Source organism: Ochotona curzoniae, unplaced genomic scaffold, assembly GCF_017591425.1.
Source record: "Ochotona curzoniae isolate NIBS_2020 unplaced genomic scaffold, NIBS_Ocur_1.0 scaffold_274, whole genome shotgun sequence".
NCBI classification, from domain to species: Eukaryota; Metazoa; Chordata; class Mammalia; order Lagomorpha; family Ochotonidae; genus Ochotona; species Ochotona curzoniae.
In genome coordinates this window covers 8,888,789-8,909,337 of record NW_024467101.1, presented here as the reverse complement: position 1 = coordinate 8,909,337, position 20,549 = coordinate 8,888,789, and the positions used below count along the sequence as shown (strand labels likewise).

Genomic DNA, 20,549 nt, shown 5'->3' with positions numbered 1-20,549 from the left:
GAGGAGGACCGGTCTTCGGTCAAGGGTATAGGAGTAGCTGCGCTCCCCTGCTAGAACCTCCAAACAAGCTCTCAAAAACAAAACATTTTTGAAACAAACAAACAAAAAAAAATCTTAAGAGTTACTTACGTAGGGCACGGAAATTAAGACATCATGTGGGACACCAGCATCCCACTCCTCTATTTGGGATCAAACATCCAGCGAACACACACCCTGGAAAGCAGCAGATGTGGGCTTAACCTGAGTCCCTACTACCCCTGTGGGACAGCCGGGTGAAGTTCCTGGCTCCCAACTTCTGCCAGATGCAGCACTGGGTGTTGTAGGAAATTGGAATGTGAACAAATAGAACAAAGATATCTCTTTGCCGCACTCTCCCTTTCAAATGAAAATACTTTAAAAAAAAAAAAACTACTCCTGAATTAAAAGGCTTAGTATTTTTAAAACAACATTGCTGAAATTATCTGCAGATTCATGACAGTCTGAATTAAAATACCAGTTGATCTCTTTACATGTTAATGAACAAAATCATGGAGCCAGGATGGTCCAGCAGATTAACTTGCTGCTTTCTCCATGGTAGTGCCAGTTCCAGTCCCAGTTACTCCACTTTCAATCAAGTTGCCAGTTAATGTACCCGGGAAGGCAAGAGAAATTGACTCAAGCACTTGGGCTTGACCAACCTGTGGAAAATCTCAATAGACCTGCAGGTTCCTGGCTTGGACCCAGCCCAGACCTGGTTGTGGCAGCCATTTGGAGAGGGAACCAGTGGATGGAAGATCTCTCTCTCTCTCTCTCTCTCTCTCTGTCTCTCACTCACTCTCTCTCTCATTCTCACTGGCTCTATCACTCTGCCTTTCAAACGAATCTTAAAAATAGATAATCCACAGTCTGGAGAAAAAAATTTGCAAATCATATCTGAAAAGGGAGTTGCATTTAGAGTATAAGGTATATTTACAACTCAGCAATGAAAAGATAACAACTTAATTAAGAGCTAAGGATATGGGCCCGGCGCGGTGGCCTACCAGCCAAAATCCTCACCTTGCATGCGCCGGGATCCCATATGGGCGCCGGTTCTAAACCCGGTGGCCCCACTTCTTATCCAGCTCCCTGCCTGTGGCCTGGGAAAGCAGTCGAGGACAGCCCAAAGCTTTGGGACCCTGCACCCGCGTGGGGAGACCCGGAAGAGGCTCCTGGCTCCTGGCTTTGGATCGGCTCAGCTCCAGCCATTGTGACCACTTGGGGAATGAATCATTAGACAAAAGATCTTCCTCTCTGCCTCTCCTCCTTTCTTTATATCTGACTTTCCAATAAAAATAAATAAATCTTTTTTTTAAAAAAAAAAAGAAGGATATGAATAAGCACTTATTCCCACAAAAGATATAAATAATGCCAAAAAACACACGAAAAGATGTTTCTACAATCAGCCATAAGGGAACACAAAAGAAAAACCACAATAAGATATGGTTTTATATTTAACAAGGCAGCCAGGATTCAGCATACAGAGAACAAGCAAAGGTAAAATGTGTGAAAATGGGAACCCTTACACAGTACATGTGGGGATACACGGAGAGCTGTACGACGTTATGGAACATGACTTGGCAGTCTCTCAAGCTGCAACAGAATGACCATATACTCCAGCTATTTACCCAAAGTACAAGAAATGGGGACTCAGGTCTTATTTGAAAATAGTCACAGCAACGATGACTCACAATAGTCAAAGGTAGAAACCATCCAAAGGCCCATCAGCAAAAGTTAGATTAAAATTTTTGACGTGGGCCCAGCCCCGTGGCCTCGCAGCTAAAGTCCTCACCTTGAATGCAGTGGGATCTCATACGGGCGCCGGTTTTAGTCCCAGATGCTCCACTTCCCATCCAGCTCCCTGCCTGTGGCCTGGGAAAGCAGTCAAGGACAGCCCAAAGCCTTGGGACCCTGCACCCGCGTGGGAGACCCGGAAGAAGTTCCTGGATCCTGGCTTCGGACCGGCATAATATCGGCCGTTCCGCTCACTTGGGGAGTGAATCATTGGACGGAAGATCTTCCTCTCTGTCTCTCCTCCTCTCTGTATATCTGACTTTCCAATAAATAAATTAAAAAACAAAAAAATTTTTTGACGTATACATAAACATGGAGTATCATTCAGTCAACAAACAAAAATGAAACTCTGAGAATGGTGTGGAGGCACAGTAGACAAAGCCGGCATCCCACATGGGCATTGGTCTGAGCCCTGGCTGCTCCATTTCCAACCCAGTTCTCTGCTAATACAGCTACAAAAGCAGTGGAAAGTGGACCAAGTCCTTGGTCCTAAAAGAACCTCCTGACTCCTGGCTTCTCACCTAGCCCGGCCCCAGTCACACCAGCCACTTGAGGAGGGAAACAGCAGAGAGAAGATCTTTCCTTCTGTCTGTCCTTCCCTCTCTATGTAACTCCGCCTCTCAAATAAATAAATCTTTAAAAAACATATGTACACTTTTTGTTTCTTTGTTTTACAAATGTAATATCTTTTTACTACTACACATACTGGCAAGTAGAGAAACTAGGATTAGGGGCGAGTCTAGTAGAGGCTATTGGGGGTCGCTCCCACTAGGCTGCAATTCCAGCTGCTGTATGAGGGTCAGGTGTGTGATGAGCAGGGTTGGGCTGGACTGTAACATCTATTCGTTTACATAAGAAACAGTGCTGGAGACAGAACTGACTCAGCAACTACAACTACCAACCAGTGTGTATGGAGGTTGATGTGGGTGACAGATTGACCCGGAACCTATACTGATAAGCACACACAAAAGTTAGATCTGGGATCACTTCAGACAAGGTTGCTTTCGGGATCCCCTACAACTGAACCACTGGACTCAGAACTCCAATAACAGGGAGAATCGCAGGATCTGTTATCTGAGCATGGAGTGGAAGTGTCAGAACTGGGTCTCCTCAGTGCCTAAGACAGAGTATTAGATCGATAGAACATGGAGGATATGGCAGTCCACTAGGGCCTGCAGAAAATACGTGCTACCATAGCAGAGGAAGGAGGGGAGAACAAATTGGTCAACTATTCCAGCCAAGTGTTAACAGCAAATATCTGAGTGAATAGATACTCTAAGGTCAACTATGTCAGCCAATGGGCCTTGAAAGGATTTCCTCATCCTTGGATCTGCAAGATCGACAACATTTCAGAACTATCAAAACCACCTGAACAGAACCCTTGGAGCATGCTCCATATCAGGGATGGGATGACATTGGGTGGCTATTCTCCATCCTGGATACTGGGGGAAGCTGGGTGTGGCTTCTCCTCTTTAATGATCTTTTTTTTTTAAAGATTTATTTTTATTATTTTTTTATTGGAAAGGCAGATATACAGAGAGGGGAGACAGAGAGGAAGATCTTCCGTCCGATGATTCACTCCCCAAGTGAGCACAACGGCCGATGCTATGCTGATCCGAAGCCAGGAGACTCTTCCGGGTCTCCCACGCGGGTGCAGGGTCCCAAAGCTTTGGGCCGTCCTCGACTGCTTTCCCGGGCCACAGGCAGGGAGCTGGATGGGAAGCAGGGCTGCCAGGATAGAACCGGCGCCCATATGGGATCCCGGGCGTGCAAGGAGAGGACCTTAACCACTTGTGCCACCGCGCTGGGCCCGGTTTCTCCTCTTATCTCCCCTCTTCCTCCAGATACAGGAGGAAGGAAAAAGAAAATTCTGAAACAATGGTCTCATCCAGTTTCTCCTAGTCCTTGACCCTTCCAACCCAGGTCAACATATTCAAAAATAAAAAATAGAATTAAAAAAATAATTATTATATTTTTACTACATTAAACAAAAGTAAATATTAAAATACTTAGTATTACAGACTTGAACTTTGAAAACAACAAAATCTTATTTCGAAAATTAGGGGTCCCAACATACTCACTAAATCCTGACCTTGCAACCCTGGGGATCCCATATGGGTGCCAGTTTGATATCCCAACTGCCCCACTTCCCATCCAGCTCCCTGCTTGTGGCCTGGGAAAGCAATTGAGATGACCCAAAGTCTTGGGACCCTGCACCTGCACCGGAGATCCGGAAGAAGCTTCTGGCTCTTGGCTTCAGATCAGCTCAGCACCAGCCATTGTGGCCACTTTGGGGGTAAACCAGCAAAAAAATGATCCTTCTCTCTGTATCTCCTCAGCATATCAGCCTTCCAAATAAATAAATCTTACTAAAAATTAAACATAAATTAGGAAAGACTGAATAAAGGGAAAGAAAGCCCCAGCGCATATACAAGAACAGAATACTCTTCAAATTAATCTACTGATTCAATGTAATTCCTACCAAAAACTCAACTGCCTGTTCACAGGAGATAACAAGCTCATACTAAAATTCACACAAAAGTGAAAATGATCCACAAATAGCCAAAATAATCTTGAGGATGAACAAACTGAGACTAAAGCTACTGGATTTCAAAATGTACTTAAAAAAAGCCTATAATAATTTACATTTTATATTATTGGCACAGCTTAATGGAACAGAGTTGAGATTTCAGCACTAAACCCTCTCATTTATGGTCAGGCGATTTTGACATGACTGCCAAGAGTATTCAATGTGGGGCAGGGCGGGGGAGGGAAGGAGGTGGGAGTCTTCCAGAAATAGTGCTGGGACAAATGACTATGAAAGCAGAAGTATGAATTCAAACCGCCACCTCACAGCAAAAAAAAGAAAAAAAAAAATCAACTAGGGCCAGTGCAATAGCCTAATGGCTAAATCCTTGCCTTGCATGCATCAGGATCACACATGGGCACTGGTTCGTGTCCCAGCTACTCCACTTCTCATCCAACTCCTTGCTTGTGGTCCGGGAAAACAGCAGAGGATGACCCAGAGCTGTGGGACCCTGCACCTGCGGGGAAGACCCAGCAGTCTCCAAGCTCCTGGCTTCAGATCGGCTCAGCTCCGGCCCTTGTGACCACTTGAGGAGCGAACCAGCGAAGAGAAGATCTTGTCTGTCTCTCCTTCTCTTTGTAAATCTGACTTTCCAATAAAAATAATTAAACCTTAAAAAATTTCAACTCAAAAATGAGTTAAAACTACAAAACAATTCAAAGGTGTCACAGGTGTGAATCAGTGGCAACAACTCTTTTTTGTTTCTTGAGCATGAACTTTATACTGATAATGCATCACACTTCTCCTTCCTATTTCTCATGCACCTAAACCTGTAAGACTAACCGAAAAACATGGTTTACATGAGTAAAAAATTGTTTCAAAAACCTAATTAGTTATAAAAGCTTGTTCTTATTAAAAAAAAAAAAAGGCAAGTTATCAAAAGCTTGCTTAAAGTTATATCTGTGCAATGTTGCTATATGGTTTCCCAATTTTGTACAGTTTTTTAAAATCATGAAAGTTGGACATGAAATAAAACAAAAGAGTGGTGAGCGGCAAGGCACAACAAAATACATTAGTCATTTGTTTCTTTACGTTATTTTCTACCAATGTCAAGTTCAAATCTTTCATATACAAAGAAGTCCTGTAATGTAAGAGAATCCCAAGGCTATTTCAAACATGCCAAAGCAAAGACGGGAGACAGAGAGAACTGACATATTCAGATTGCAAGGTTGTCAATTTTGAGACAAACACAATTAGATAATTAACAAACAGCTTTCCTTATTCTGAATGGTGATGAGGTTGTGAAGCTTGCAGCAAACCACAGCCAGGGTTAACTGTCAAAGCTTCTATAACTGGACGTTTGCAAATTTGCTTGCACCTGAATATTTTTAAAAAGATGTGCTGGGACTGGTGTAGTGAAGGAGAGCCACACAGGTGCTGTTAACGCCCTGGCAGCTCACTTCTAACCCAGCTCCCTTCTTAGGGCCTAGGAACGCAGTGTAGGATGACCCAAGTGTTTGGACCCCTGCCACCCATGGGAGACCTGGAAGATGTTCCTGGCTCCTAGCTTCGGCTGCCCAACCCTGGTCATGGTGACCATCTGGGGAGTAAACCAGTTGATGGAAGCTCTGGCTCTTTAACAACAACAACAACAACAACAACAACAGACCCAGTGTGGTAAGTTCTCGCCTTGCAAGTGCTGGGATCCCATAATGGATGACATTTCTAATCCCAGCTATTCCATTTCCCTTCCAGCCCCCTGCTAGTGTCATGGGAGGGCAGTGGAAGATGACCTAAAGCCTTGGGACCCTGTACCCACGTGGAAGACCTGGAAGAAGCTCCTGGCTCCTGGCTTCAAGCTCAGCTCTGGCCATTGTGACTACTAGGGGAGTGAACCAGAGGAGGGAAGATCTTCCTCTCTGTTTCTCCTTCTCTCTGTAAATCTAACTTAGCAATAAAAAATTAATTAATTTTAAAAAAAGGAAAAAAAATACCTATTGATTGATTTCAAAGGCTGAATTACACAGAGGATAGCCAGAAGGAATCTTCCCTCACTGAAAAGATAGCAACCAGGTCCAACCAGACCCAAGCCAGGAGTCCAGCACTTCATTCAGATTTCCCACATAGGAGGCAGGGGGCCCAAGCAACAGGGCTATCGTCCGCTGCGTTCCCAGACACATTAGCAGGGAGTTGGATCAGAAATAGGATAGCTGGGACACAAGCCAGTGCCCACATGATATGCTTCAGTTAAGGGCAGCGGCTTAACCTGCCTGAGCCAGCTCCCACATCTGCATTTTTGCAGATGTTCATTTCTCTCTTCCGCTTCTCAGAGAACACATTGCAAACACCTCATTAGTATTTACTGACAGAAGGGAATCCAGAGCAGGTGAAAAAGCATACTATCTCACAAGACCTCTTTGCTTTCCCCTTTCATCCCCTTCAAATTCCAGTCACTGCAACATGTTGTGACTGTCTGAGCAACACATGAATACGACACAATCAAAGGTCTTACCAAGATTGGAGAATCCATCCTGAAGGGCCAAGAGTCGTCCCCAAGGGGCAGGGACGGGCTCCTCTAGCTCTTGGTCCTCGGGAATAGAGCAGAGTTCCTGCGTGGACACTGTCTCTAAGGAGCTCAGTGTCCCAGAGCTGGAATGAGACGACTGGCTGGAGGTGAGCAGTGTGCTGGCAGAGGAGCTCGATGTACTCTGGGACTGAGAGGAAGGACCAGGGGTCTGAAACAACAGGCCAGAGGACTGGGATGGATAGCCTTGGGACTGGGAAGAGGCACTGCTCGCCTGGGGTTGGGAAGAGGGGCTGGCATGGGACTGCTGACCTTCCACATCCTTCTCCCGAGACATCACCACCTGGAAAACGAAGGGCCCAAAAGTAAGGTGAATTTGCAAGAACAAGACGAAGTAGAGGGGCAAGCAATGCGGCACCTGTTTGGGATGCGTCCATTCCACAACCCATATCCGAGTGCGTGGGATGGTCTCACCTCCACTCCCAGTGGAGATTCCTGTTCATGTGCATCCTGGGAGGCAGCAGACCAAGGCCCTCCCAAAAAGGGGGCGACCTGGAAGGAGTTCCTGACTCCTAGTTTGGCCCAGCCCTGACTGTTTCAGGCATTTGGGAAGTAAACCAACAGGTAGAAGATCTCTCTATCTGTGTGGCTCTACTTTTCAAAAAAATATGTTTTATTTTTCTAAAGTGTTCTTTAAAAAAAAAAAAAAGCGAGGGCCTGATTCAATTGCTTAATTAACTAAAGTCCTCACCTTGCAAGCACCAGGATCCCAAGCAGATGCCAGTTCCTGCCCTGGCTCTTCCACTTCCCATCCAGGGAATGCAGTGGCCTAGGAATGCAGTAGAGGACAGCCCTAAGCCTTGGGACCCTGCACCCATGTAGGAGACCCAAAGGAAGCTATGGCTCCTGGTCTCAGATCAGCTCAACTCTTGGGGAGTGAATCAGCAGACAGATCTTCCTCTCTGTCTCTCCCTTCTGTATATCTGCCTTTCCAATAAAAAAAGAAAGAAATCTTTAAAAATCAATCCTACCAGTGTAGACCTGCACTTTGAGCCTATACTTTCACCAGATTCCTTTTTAGACAAGCAGTACAAAAAAACAAAACAACAACAAAAAAATTACTTGAATGCAACAAAATTTTTTTTTAATAAGGCAATGACACTGAATTGGGAGGGGAGCATTCACAAAAGCTTTTAGGCATTATTTGTGAAAAGTGGAAATGTTGGGGCTGGCGCTTTAAGCCACAATTTGCAAAACTGGCATCTCACATTACAATGCTCTTTGGCGTCCCCGCAGTTCTACTTGCAGTCTAACTTCCTGCCGAGGAGCCTGGGAAGGAAGTGGGAGTGCTCAGTGCCTACCTCCCACAGGAGACTCAGACACGGCTCCAGTCTCTGGCTTTGGACTGATCCAGCCCTACCTGTTGGAGGAATTTGAAGAGGAAACGAGGGGATTACAGATCTATCCCTTTCTCTTTCCTTCCCAATCTGCCTTTCAAATAAATTAGATTTTTTTAACGTACATGGAATTTAGTTGTATTTTTCACTGTATTAGTAAGCTCTAAAGTTTCATTCCTAACTTTCAAAGGATTGGGCCAGGCCAAAGCCAGGAAGTCCTCACTGCAATGAGCGACAGAGACTCAAATTACTTTGGACCATCTTCCACTGCTTCCCTAGGCATGTTAGCAGGGAGCTGGACAGGAAATAGCACAGCCAGGACTTGAACCTGTATTTTTATATGGCAGGCCAGCATTGCAGGCACCAAGTGATCCCAACATACCCTAAATGCTGGCCCCTTTTATGCATATTTGAAAGAGGAACGTAAGGATGGGTCAGGTGGTTTGGGATAAAAAGATGAGGGAGCTGGGAAAACAAATTTCACCACTTTGGAGAGGGTTCTTTACATTATCACAAAACCCCTTTCTCTCCCAGGAAGAGATTGTGTCCAGTTCTTCTAGAATGCCAGTTGGTTAACAAGGCAGCTCCAAACAGCTCCAAGTAGCCCTTTGTGATGCTAAGTAACTTACAGGGCTCTCCAGCATCCTAATGGAATCTTGCCTTTGTTTTGCAGTTACACACACTTAACAGGCTTCATACACACACACACACACACACACACACACACACACACACACACACACACACAAGTTCCAGCCAATCAAGATAACAGAATCACCAGGAAAGTCCAAATAACCTTCAGTGTTTCCCCCCACACACACACTATCTCCTTAGCTTCCAGGCTACTGTCCACTGCAGCTTAGTCAACCAGACTTCTCACAGAAGCGTTTGCTTCCTGCCCCCTCCAAACAGGCAGCATGTGCTAAGAGTTTAGAAGCTCAATGGGCCTCAGAGCACACTCATGCCCGATCCTTAGGTAGAGGACCGCCTCTTCTGATCCACTTCCTCCTTTGGAAAAACAGTAACAGAAACCCAGTCCCACGTGGGACTCCTCCTCCAGGAATGCTGCGAGTCCCATAGAAACGCCAGCAAGGAGGAGGGTGAACACAAACTGGTTGCAGGAAAACCCGCCAGGAACTACGAGCAGCAGGCCCAAGGGACCTGAGTGGCCTTACAAGTACCACACCGCCTTTTTTTTTTCAAACAGAAACAATGAGTACCAAGCAGGACTGGTGCCCACTTGCCCGCTCCTGGTCACTGCACCTCCTCACCCATGTTATGGACGCTGGCAGGGGGACGGACGACCTTCCAACTCCGGTCGGTGTGGTTTTCCAAATCTCTCGGCGCCCAGCCAGCTAAGTGTAGATTCCTGGTTAAATATCTTAGAGGTCGTATCTACGCAACTGTAACAACTTCCACCCGGCAACGCAACTCTCTCCAAAGCAACTTTGTAAAAAAGCCCAGGCCTGATTCGACTGGTAAGTAACAAGGGAAGGGAACTTGTCCTTGTCTACTGAGGAAGTCCTCCACGTGCTCCCAAACCCAAACAAAGCGGAAGCTTGGGAAACTCTGCTCGCAAAACGCTCTGAGGACGCGATTCGATTCCTCCCCTTCAACACCCGAGAGGAGGTCCCCGCTGACTCACCCCGGGGAGCCCACTTTGGCGCCACACACTCTTCACACAGGCGAACCCCGCCGAGTGGCGCTAAACCTCAAGATACAAACTCCACCCTCAGCCAATCAGAGCACCCTCCGCCGCCGCCAGACCAATGAGCAGCAGCGGATGTGACCGCCACGTGGAGGCTCAAAGCTTGCTGGGGGTTGTAGTTTCTCAGGCAGAGCGGGACTCCACAATCTCTGTTTCCCTGGAATGATCCCGCCCCCTCAGCTCCTCACAGCCAATCGACAGCGTGAGGGAACAGGGATCGTTGTGGAGGGGAGGAGAGGGGACGCCCGAGAGGGGACGCCCTCGGACCCAGATGTGGAGCTGGAGGTCCCGTGCCTTGCTCCGGGTGTGGGATCTGTGGCCGGCGGGGGTGCCCGGAAGGAGACTGCTAAGTAGTGATGCCGCGTCTCAGGCGAGAAGTGACTCGCCCGCGTGTTGGAACTGCGGCGTTTCGGGGGGCCCTGGGTCGGGGGACGGGTTCTTCTGTCCGCGGTGCCGCGCGCTGCAGCCGCCTGACCGCGCTCGCGACTACTTCAGCCTCTTGGATTGGTACGAGAGGCAGGGTTTTTTGGGGGGTGTGGGGAGAAGGGAGATGTCAGGAGGCTGGCCTTGTGCGAGGGGAGGGCGGGTCGGGCGTGGGAAGGAGGAGACTCAACCGGGAAGATGGGATGGGCGGAGTCTCCTTCCCCCAAAGTTGGGGTTGGGGGCATCCGGAGAGAGGAAATTGAGGGGCAGAAGGAAGGGGCGCTGAGGGGTTGGGCAGGAGAGACTTCGCCCCTACGGAAAAGAGGTGAAGTCGAGAGGCGGAGCTTGGGGTGCAGGGCCTGGGAAGAAGGGAGCTTTGAGGGACCGGGTCAGGGCGCTTAAAGTTGAGGCAATTAAGAAAAAGAGTAGTGAGAAGTAAAACCACTAACCCTAACGTCACACCGTAGGTGAGGTCTAGGGAGGAAGTGGAAATGGGAAGGAAAGGGAAATATGGGCCGAACTGAACTGGTAAAGAAGTCGGGCAGGCTCTGGGAGTGGGAAGCTGAGGGAATTTTGACTAAAAAGGGGGACAGGATTGAAGGAACCTAGGCTTTGGGAAGAAATAGGGAAGGGGGAATGGTTGGGGGAAGTCTCTTTACCCTATTACTCCGGGGTCAGGCGGGCCAGCAGTCACTTCAGGTAGGGCTACACCGACACGACCCTCGAGGTCTTTGCCTCGGTGGCCCTCCTCTGATTACTCATCATGAACATCACCCAGTTGGGGCTACAGCTGGCATCTACCATGCTCGCTGCCCATGTTGTTGTCCTTGGCACTTAAACGTGTTTTAAAAGTTACCACCAACCAGGAGTGCAGAAACCAGGCCCACGGTTAGATAAACCTGTCATTTTTGTGCTATGTAAACTTCATCTCCAGTTTCCTTCCAGCAAGCGTTCCTTCAGGGTTGATACCACGAAGCTCCAACGCAGATACCAGGAACTGCAGCGTCTTGTCCACCCAGATTTCTTCAGCCAGAGGTCGCAGGTAGCTTCCTGAACACAGATGATAGCCTGATAGTCCACAGACATGAAGGGTGGCCATGACCTGGTGCTAATTCCATTGTCAGGGACAGGGCTGAACAAACAGCCTGTGCCCTGTGTGATCCCAGCCAGCTGAACCCTCGAGCTACTATTCAGGTTTTTTCTGACTTCCCAGACAACTGCTGAAAACAGAGAAATAAAGCTACGTGATGCTACCCCAGTTCTTTTTTTTTCTTTTTCTTTTTTTTTTTTATCCACTATTGTTCCTTCTCACGTTTTTTGTTTGTTTTTTAAGACATATCTGTTTGGTAAAGTTACAGAGAGAAAGAGAAGGAAAGAGTTTGACTTATTCATTCCCCCTAATGGCCACAACAGCCAGCACTTGGCTGAGCCGCAGCTGGGAGCCAGGAACCTCTTCCAGGTCTCCCACCGGGTGCAGGGGCCGCAAGCACTTGGGCCATCCACTGCTGCTTTCCCAGATGCATCAGCAGGGAGCTGAATCAAAATTGGAACAGCTGGGACACGAACCAGTGCCCATCATGGGATGCCAGCATTGCACATGGCAACTGAATCCCCTTTGGCCACACAATGTCAGACCCCAGCACCCAGTTCTACCATGGCCCCTTCCTTAAGTGCCTGGCTGTCAGCATATTATACACAAGTGTGGATGTAAGGTGCCTGATTTGGAAAGTAATAAGACTGTGTTCCTCTCCACTAACAGACTGAAAAGGACTTCTCAGAGAAGCATTCGACCATGGTGAATGATGCCTATAAGACCCTTCTGGCCCCACTGAGCAGAGGACTATACCTTGTAAGGTGCTTTCCCAGCCCTTGAATGCGTGACTCCCTGGTGCCTGCTCTGTATAACAGCTGCCTAGTCTGTCAGCAGGAAACCTGCGCTTGAGATCTGAGCTCCCTCAGGAGCCCAGCATGCTTTGTCTAATAGATACTTCATGAATGCACTTTTCTCTGTCAATCTCACTCACTCTAACATGTTCTCCTTGGTCATTTTCTATGAACTATGAGGATTTGATGATGATGGCTTTTAGGGAGAAGTAAATCTGAATGTGTCTGGTTTTCTTCTTTCCGAAAGAAGTCCAGGAAATTTCAAAATGGAGCACAGTCTTCACAGATCCCTGGTGGAAGTGTCATTCCCCTTGGCTCTCATGGACCCGGGAAACACAGAGCAGGCTCCTGGCTCAGCACTCCTCTCACAGCCGTACTTGGGGCACCCACAACTCTGGGTTGTGTTACTGAGACAGGGAGTCTAGTCCATCAGGGGCATTAGGTTGTGAAAGGTGAGCAGGACTGGCATGACTCTGGCTCTCATTTCCTGAACCATGCATACTTTTCCTGCTGTCTGCCCCAATAGCTAAAGCTCCATGGAGTAGAGATTTCTGAAGGGACACATGATGAAATGGACAAGCAGTTCCTCATGGAAATCATGGAAATCAATGAAACACTCGCAGAAGCTCCAAATGAAGCTGTCCTAAAGGAGATTGAATCCATTGTCAGAGGTAAAACATATGGGACCACCAACTGTCTTTCATTGCTGCTGCGTGGCTGGGGCTGAATGAAAAGTGACCATACGGAATAAATAGCATTATATGGATTCAGAGAGGGGTTTTTGTTTCCTAGCTGCTTCTGAAACCAATCTTGAATAGAGGTTCAAGCTTGCAACATTTTAACCTTAGCGAAGGCAGCCTTGAACTATGATGTAATTATGATGTGATCTTTCATACTCATGACAATTTTTTTTTTTTAAGCTAAGAGTTACAGAGAGGGAGAGAGATGCCTTCCATTTGCTTTCTTCACAGCCAAAATGGCCAAATTGATCAGGGCTGGGCCAGGAATTGTACGCAGGTCTCCCACATGTGCCACCTTTTTTACACACAAATCTAATCACTACTTTGGTCTTGCTTAAAAACATCTATTAAAAATTGTTTTAAATAAGATTTATAATTAATTTTATTAAAATTTTATTGAAAATGTACGTATTTGTTTAAAAGAATAATGACAGGCATAGGGAGAAATGGAATGAGAAAGAAATCTTTCGCCCAATGGTTTATTCCCCACGTGGCCAGGGTGAAGCTGCAGCCTCATGCTCCATCTGGGTCTCCGAAAGGAGTGGCAGGGGCTCAGGCACTTGGGCCACCTTCTGCTGCTTTCCCAGGCATACGAGCCAAGTGTTGGATACGGGATGCAGCATCTTAGATGGCGGCTTTACCTACTGTGCTACCATGCTGTACTCCCTTTCTGTTTTAATTTAATTATTTGAGAAGCAGAGAAAAGGAGTGACGGCTGTCATCCTCTGTTCATTCACCAGATACCTACCATTGTCAGGGCTATGCGAGAGGAAGCCAGGAACTCAGCAGGGATAGACAGGAAAGTTAAGTTTGAGTAGTCTCCAGCAAACCAGTTGGAAGACCTCAAACATCTCTTCAAAAGACAAAGTTAATATGGAGAAAGCAAAAGCACTTTAAGGGAGGCGTTTTAGTGCATTTCTCTGGATCCTCTCTTGATGCTGTTTTTGGACCCCATTGCCACGTGACACAATCCAAACTTAACTTTCCAAGCCTAGTCCCATGGGTGCAGAAATAGGAGATACTGCCCTTTCATTTCATTTGGCATCTTCCCACTTCCTTTTACCGTAATTAGCAAGTGGTTGCCTGAAACATCTTCTTTTTTTTTTAATTTTGGAGGTTGCTTTTTTTTTTAAATTTATTTTTATTATGTTTTTATTGGAAAGGCAGATATACAGAGAGGAGAGACAGAGAGGAAGATCTTCCGTCCGATGATTCACTCCCCAAGTGAGCACAACGGCCGATACTATGCCAATCCGAAGCCAGGAGCCTCTTCCGGGTCTCCCACATGGGTGCAGGGTCCCAAAGCTTTGGGCCATCCTCGACTGCTTTCCCAGGCCACAGGCAGGGAGCTGGAAGGGAAGCGGGGCTGCCAGGATTAGAACCGGCGCCCATATGGGATCCCAGGTGTGCAAGGCGAGGACCTTAACCACTTGCGCCTCCGTGCCGGGCCCTGAAATATCTTCTAATAGGCTTGCTGATGGTGATCCCAGCGTGTGCATTTTCTCCCTGCTGCCAGCTCGAAGACTTAGACCATGGAGATCATCAAGACATACCCTGGTCTTTCTCTTTCTGTCTCTCTCTTTTAAATGCACCATAACCATTTCATAGACCTTGGTGATTTCCCTCGGACCTGACAAAAGTAGGGAAATAGTATGAAGAGGGTCTCCCCCAGTCCTGAACTAAAAACCATGTGCTGTTATGTTATCTTTACAATCCTAACCTTGAATACAAGCTCCCTGCTTTACTGTGTCCTAACCAGAAAGACTGCAAACTTTTGTTCTTAAAACTGTTTAAGTTTAAAAATTGAGGTGATGGTTTTCTCTTTTCAGCCAAACAGAAAGAACTTACTGACAATGTGGGCAACGCTTTTGAACAAGGTATTTCCTTCCTTTGTTAATGTTCTTAAATATGTTTTAAAACGTTTTTTGGAAGCATCGAAGCAAAATCATTCATTCAATAAATAGCTGTTTTATGCTACACTTAGAGGTGATATTCTTGCTCCAGTGGCTCAGTTAGTGACGGGTATTTATAAGAAGTGATAGTCTTATTGAGGAAATGAAGTATATACCAGAAATGGTGCTATGCCAGTTAAACATTAAAAAAAGGAGAAAGTGCTTCTGTTGTACTCACGCAAGGGACCCAGCACCTATGGGGGAGACCTGGAAGAAGTTCCTGGCTCTTGGCTTCAGATTGACGCAGCACGGGCCATTGCGGTCCCTTGAGGAATGAACCATCAGACGGAAGATCTTCCTCTCTGTCTCTCCTCCTCTCTGTATATCTGATGTTGCAATAAAAATTCAAACAAACAAACAAACAGAAAAAAAAAGATTTGAAAGGTAGAGTAACAAAGAGAGGGAAAGAGAGATCTTCCATCTGCTGCTTCATTCCGCAGACGGCATCAAGAGCCAGGACTGAACCAAGTCAAACCCAGGATCTAGAAATTCTATCTGCATCTCCCACATGGGTGGCAGAGACCAAACTACTGCTGCCTTCCCAGGCACATTAGCAGGGAGCGGTACTGGAAGTAGAGCAGCTGGGTCTCCAGCTGGCACTCACATGGGTTACCACCATCACAGGTTGCAGCATAACCCACCACAAAGCTGGCCCCAGGGAGAAAAACTTTTAAAACACAGCCCATTGATGGAACACATTTAGGTTCTCTTGTTTATCTAAATTCTGTAAACAACCATAATCTCACTCCCCTTTTGGTTAATCCCTTTATCCCTCTCAGTCAGGATGTTCTCCCTGTCCATTGCTAGGATTTATCTGCTGAGTCACTGATGCGCCTTCCAGAGCCCCAGGATGGGCGTGTCTCTCACTGACTTGGCGGCCAGCTTGGGGTCTTGTACTGAAGCCTGACCTCGGTATCTCTTTGTTTATTCCAGAGGACTTTGAAAAGGCCAAGGAAATTTTAACAAAGATGAGATACTTCTCAAACATAGAAGAAAAGATCAAGTTAAAGAAGATTCCCCCGTAACTGTTGTTCATTTAAAGCCTTAAAAATAAAAAGTTCTTGTATTCCGTCTTTTTGGCTCCTGTTAATTGAGAATAGGTAACAGTTTACCTTCTTGATATCCTCTTAAACTTGTGGCTCAAGCATGAATGGGTGGCAAGATTGCTCACAGCAGAGGAAACACAGCCTGGTCAGAGAATGAATGGTCAGTTCGTCATCTGAGATTTGATAACAGACACACACACACCCCCAGTATAGGGAGCTGGGGATGGGATACAGGGGAACCAGGTGTGAAGATGATGAGGCAATCTTGAACTACAATTTCTCCGTCCCTTCTCCTATCGGTCCAGCACACCCACTACCCCTGATGCACCTATATCTCACTTGGGACTGGAAGAGAGAAACTGCCAGAATATTAAACTGCATGTGGGAGGTGCCATGAAACCCACAGAAAGCCTCACGTTAAACTCTACTCCATTTGCATATCCAATCAGGCCATCACCCCTGACATCAAAACAGAGACATAATGGGGGAATGCCCCCTTTGATTCTCCTTTTGCTCTTGGCTTTGGAACTATGCTGTGTGTCCCTCTTCGGCCTCCTCCTCCTCTCTCCTCGCAGGCAGCTCCGGCCCATTCATGACGGGTATGTCTGTGTGGGAGTGAGTTACCCACACTCACCGGAAGGTATATGTAGTCTGCTCTCATTTGCAGTGTTGATACTTCTGCTTTGAATTCTTAGCTCTGCAGGGGCAAAACCTGGAATGAAGATGAAGGTACATATAGGCTCATAAAGAGAAATTCAGAAACATTTTCAGGATCTGGCACTGTGGCATAGTGGGTAAAGTCACCATCTGCATTGCTGGCACTCCCAACGGGTGCCACTTTGAATCCTGGCTGCTCCATTTGTCATCCAGCTTCCTTCTCTGGTGCCTGAAAAAGCAGTGGAGGATGGCCCATCTCCTTTGCCCCTGTACTCATACTGGAGACCCAGAAAAAGCTCCTGGCTCCTGGCTTTGGACTGGCCGAACTCAAGTTGTTAGGAACAACCTCTTTCTCTCTCTCTCTCTCTCTCTCTCTCTCTATATATATATATATATATATAGATAGATAGATAGATAGATAGATAGATCTCTGAGTAACCCTGTCTGTCAAATAAATTAGTTAATTAAAAAGGTTTTTTTCATCGGGTAGAGGCTTGGGAGGGAATCCCAAATAAAATCAAATTTTTAAAAATTTTTCTCCAAAACGCCACAAAGTGAATATTTCAGATTTGTCATGATATGGTCTCTGTCATCACTACTTGTTTCTGCCCTTGTAGCACAAAAGCAGCCATAAACAATAGGTAAGCAGATGGACAGGACTCTGTTCCAATCAGATGTTCTTAACAAAACGAGATGGTGGGTCAGATGTGGTCATGAATTTGCCAACCACTGCCCAACAACCACAACTTCTTTCTAATGGTTTTTTGGTTTTTTTAAAGATTTATTTATTTATTGGAAAGTCAGATATACAGAGAGGAAGAAAGACAGAAAGGAAGATCTTCCGTCCGATGATTCATTCCCCAAGTGAGCCCAACGGCCAATGCTATGCCGATCCAAAGCCAGGATCCAGGAGCTTATTCCTGGTATCCCACATGGGTGCAGGGTCCCAAGGTTAGGCTTTCCCAGGCCACAGGCAGGGAGCTGGATGGGAAATGGAACTGCCAGGACTAGAACTGGTGCCCATATGGGATCCCAGGGTGTTCAAGGCGAGGACTTTAGCCACTAGGCCAAGCCGCCAGGCCCCAAACAAAGCTTTTTAAAAAATATTTATAGGACCTGGCATGAAGGGGTAAGAAGGGAAGGGGAGAGAAGGAGGGTAAGGAGAAGGGAGGGGCTGTCGGCTGGCTCCAGGGACTGGTGACAAGACTATGTAAGTCACAGATAGGTGATTAGAGACTAGGGGAGGGGTCAGGGAGGGGCCGGGGAGATTGGGGATGGAATTCTCAGATAAGGGGCCATCTGATTGATGGAAAACCCTAACCACAGGAATTTCAGGAGCTGTGGGGAGGGGGAAGCAGGGAATGGCGCCAGGTCCAAGATGGGATGTTCAAATCACTCCTTACATGTCCCTTGTGGTCACTTGGGGAGTGAATCAGCAGATGGAAGATCTTCCTAACTGTCTCTCCTCCTCTCTGTATATCTGACTTGGCAATAAAAAATAAATAAATTTTAAAAAAAAACAATAATAAAAATAGGCTCCTACCTGCCTGCGGTTGTGTTGGAGCCGGGCCGGGCGGGTCACCCCACCATCTTCCATCCTCGCCAACATGCTGGGCGTGTCGCTCTTCCTGCTGGTTGTGCTTTACTGTCAACAATCCCAAGAGTGAGAGTGGTGCTTTCTCCGCCCACAGGGCTCCAGGACATAGCCTGAGGCAAGATGGAGAGTGTGAGAGGGCCCTACATCCTTCCACCCATTACAACATGCAAAGCAAACTTCCCTCAAGGTCTTCCTTAAACCTATGAACAAGAAGCTGCCACTTGAATAGGGCTCGGTATTAGGAGCTGCTTTTTTTGCCCCTCCTGCTTCTGCCCCTCCTATATAAAAATAGAGTTCTCTAAAATAATAATAAATAAATCTTCAAAATTAAATACTACTACAGGAGCTTAAACCTGGGGCTCTTTGGCAGCTCCTTGTTCCTTTTCAAAGATGTATGCTTTGTGAATTTTGCTCCAGCTAACATTTTAGAATTTCCTGATTTTTTTTTTTCTTTCAGAAGGCAGATTGACCACAGCAGTTGTCTGGCTTAATGGCATTCAAACATACCAAAGCGATCTGCAGGGCCACCCCCTGCAACTTACAAAGAGAGTTACAAAAAACACACCAGGAGTCCTTGAAATAAAAAGCTGCCATGCACACAAATGTCCTGATTCCACTGTGTGCTTCTACAAAAAAGGAAGGAGATGAAAGGCCAGCTTAAGATGCTTGTATAGGCAGTCTTCATGCCTTCTTGGAATCTGACCACACAAAGAATCAGATCGACGCTGCCAGGAATGGCATTTTGGACGTTCTGGGAAGGACTTCAGAGGAAACGTCCCCTTTACCTGGGGCTGTCAGCAGCTGGACAGGCTGCTGGGCCTCCCAGCAAACCCATTCCTGATCATGTGGAACTAAATTAAAACACACACACACAGTTTCTGAGTCATGGCTTCTGAGGTCAGTTAGATGATTTTTTTCTTTTACTCTTCCAAATTCTTGCCCTTTTCATCTAAACTCCCAAGTTTAGCTGGACTTGTGTAAATCCAGGAACTCTTTCCAGGGACCTCTAAAAAAAGCCTGATGGAAGGTATGCTTTTGGTCTGAAAGGTTGGCGGTCCTATTTCAATTAAAGCTCCTGACAAACAAGTGAAGCAAATTATACAGCTCTGATCTTTCCTTCTCTTGTTTCCTCTCTATTTCGCCCCCCTCTACCCCCTCCATAAAAAATTCCTAATATAGTACCAGAACAAATTAAGAGTTTCTGGCTGAGTAAAGAATGTGTCTTCCCAGGTTCTGGTGCCAGTGTTACTGCTATATTTATGAAACGTTTATTAAAAAAAAGAAAGAGGGCCCGGCGCGGTGGCGCAAGTGGTTAAAGGTCCTCGCCTTGCACGCCCGGGATCCCATATGGGTGCCGGTTCTAATCCCGGCAGCCCTGCTTCCCTTCCAGCTCCCTGCCTGTGGCCTGGGAAAGCAGTCCAGGACGGCCCAAAGCTTTGGGACCCTGCACCCGCGTGGGAGACCCGGAAGAGGCTCCTGGCTTCGGATTGGCATAGTATCGGCCCGTTGCGCTCACTTGGGGAGTGAATCATCGGACGGAAGATCTTCCTCTCTGTCTCTCCTCTCTGTATATCTGCCTTTCCAATGAAAAAATAATAAAAAAATAAATCTTTAAAAAAAAAGAAAGAAGTGTTTATGTCCCCCACTCTCCTTCCTGAATTATACCTCCAAAGAAACTGTCCACAGAGATGGGTCCACTAAGGAATTCATGCAGCAAGTAAATCAGGAAAAGAAACTGAAATTGAAACGGGACAGTATCGACTTTCTATTATTTTAGCATTTTGTTGTAGTAGCTAGGATTTTGCTGTGACAGCCTCAGCACACCAATATCCTTAGGTTTGCAATCTCAGGTCCTCCACATTTATTTTTTTTAAAGATTTATTTATTTATTTTTATTGGAAAGGAGGATATTCACTCCCCAAGTGAGCCACAACGGCTGATACTATGCCGATCCGAAGCCAGGAGCCTCTTCCGGGTCTCCCACGCGGGTGCATGGTCCCAAAGCTTTGGGCCGTCCTCGACTGCTTTCCCAGGCCACAGGCAGGGAGCTGGAAGGGAAGCGAGGCTGCCGGGATAGAACCGGCGCCCATATGGGATCCCAGGCGTGCAACCACTGCGCCACCACCCGCCTTGATCCCACTCTAAAGTGAACTAAAGGCTCCATCACCCACACCCTTAACTATGACGCTTTATCAACTTCATCTATATTAAAATAGGAGGAATTAAAGTTGATTCTAACATTTCAAGCAATTAGTCTAAGGGCTCTGAATGTTTGAATTCATTTC

The 20,549-nt window shown here is 46.6% G+C and overlaps 2 protein-coding genes across 7 annotated transcripts in view; one reads left to right on the top strand and one right to left on the bottom strand.

Moving 5' to 3' along the window:
• Positions 1–9,954, bottom strand: part of CHEK2 (checkpoint kinase 2) — a 40,384-nt gene extending 30,430 nt beyond the window's left edge. For 3 of the 4 annotated variants that reach the window (XM_041003834.1, XM_041003836.1, XM_041003835.1), the window contains exon 1: positions 6,849–7,212. In XM_041003834.1, the coding sequence (XP_040859768.1) occupies positions 6,849–7,197 (349 nt within the window). In that variant the 5' untranslated portion in view covers positions 7,198–7,212. Of the gene's footprint in view, positions 1–6,848; positions 7,213–9,902 lie in introns of those variants that run through there. The other variant, XM_041003833.1, reaches the window with a different exon arrangement.
• Positions 9,955–10,175: 221 nt separating this feature from the next.
• HSCB (HscB mitochondrial iron-sulfur cluster cochaperone) lies at positions 10,176–19,152 on the top strand. Of its 3 annotated transcripts, none has more exons than XM_041003548.1 (6): positions 10,176–10,472; positions 11,334–11,430; positions 12,148–12,237; positions 12,799–12,943; positions 14,842–14,889; positions 18,722–19,152. In XM_041003548.1, the coding sequence occupies exons 1-6, from the start codon at positions 10,237–10,239 to the stop codon at positions 18,910–18,912; spliced, it is 807 nt and encodes a 268-aa protein (XP_040859482.1). In that variant the 5' UTR covers positions 10,176–10,236; the 3' UTR covers positions 18,913–19,152. The 3 variants fall into 3 exon arrangements, with proteins under 3 accessions (XP_040859482.1, XP_040859484.1, XP_040859483.1); XM_041003549.1 differs by lacking the exon at positions 18,722–19,152 and adding an exon at positions 15,898–16,035 and having other exon boundaries at positions 10,179–10,472; XM_041003550.1 differs by lacking the exons at positions 14,842–14,889; positions 18,722–19,152 and having other exon boundaries at positions 12,148–12,242; positions 12,799–12,881.
• Positions 19,153–20,549: the final 1,397 nt, after the last annotated feature.

Excerpts from the sequence above, each read along its gene's own strand:
- HSCB (XM_041003548.1), top strand. The coding sequence starts at position 10,237 with ATGTGGAGCTGGAGGTCCCGTGCCTTGCTCCGGGTGTGGGATCTGTGG. Across the intron at positions 10,473-11,333 it reads TACTTCAGCCTCTTGGATTG|CAAGCGTTCCTTCAGGGTTG; the intron begins GTACGAGAGGCA and ends GTTTCCTTCCAG. Across the intron at positions 12,238-12,798 it reads TGAGCAGAGGACTATACCTT|CTAAAGCTCCATGGAGTAGA; the intron begins GTAAGGTGCTTT and ends CTGCCCCAATAG.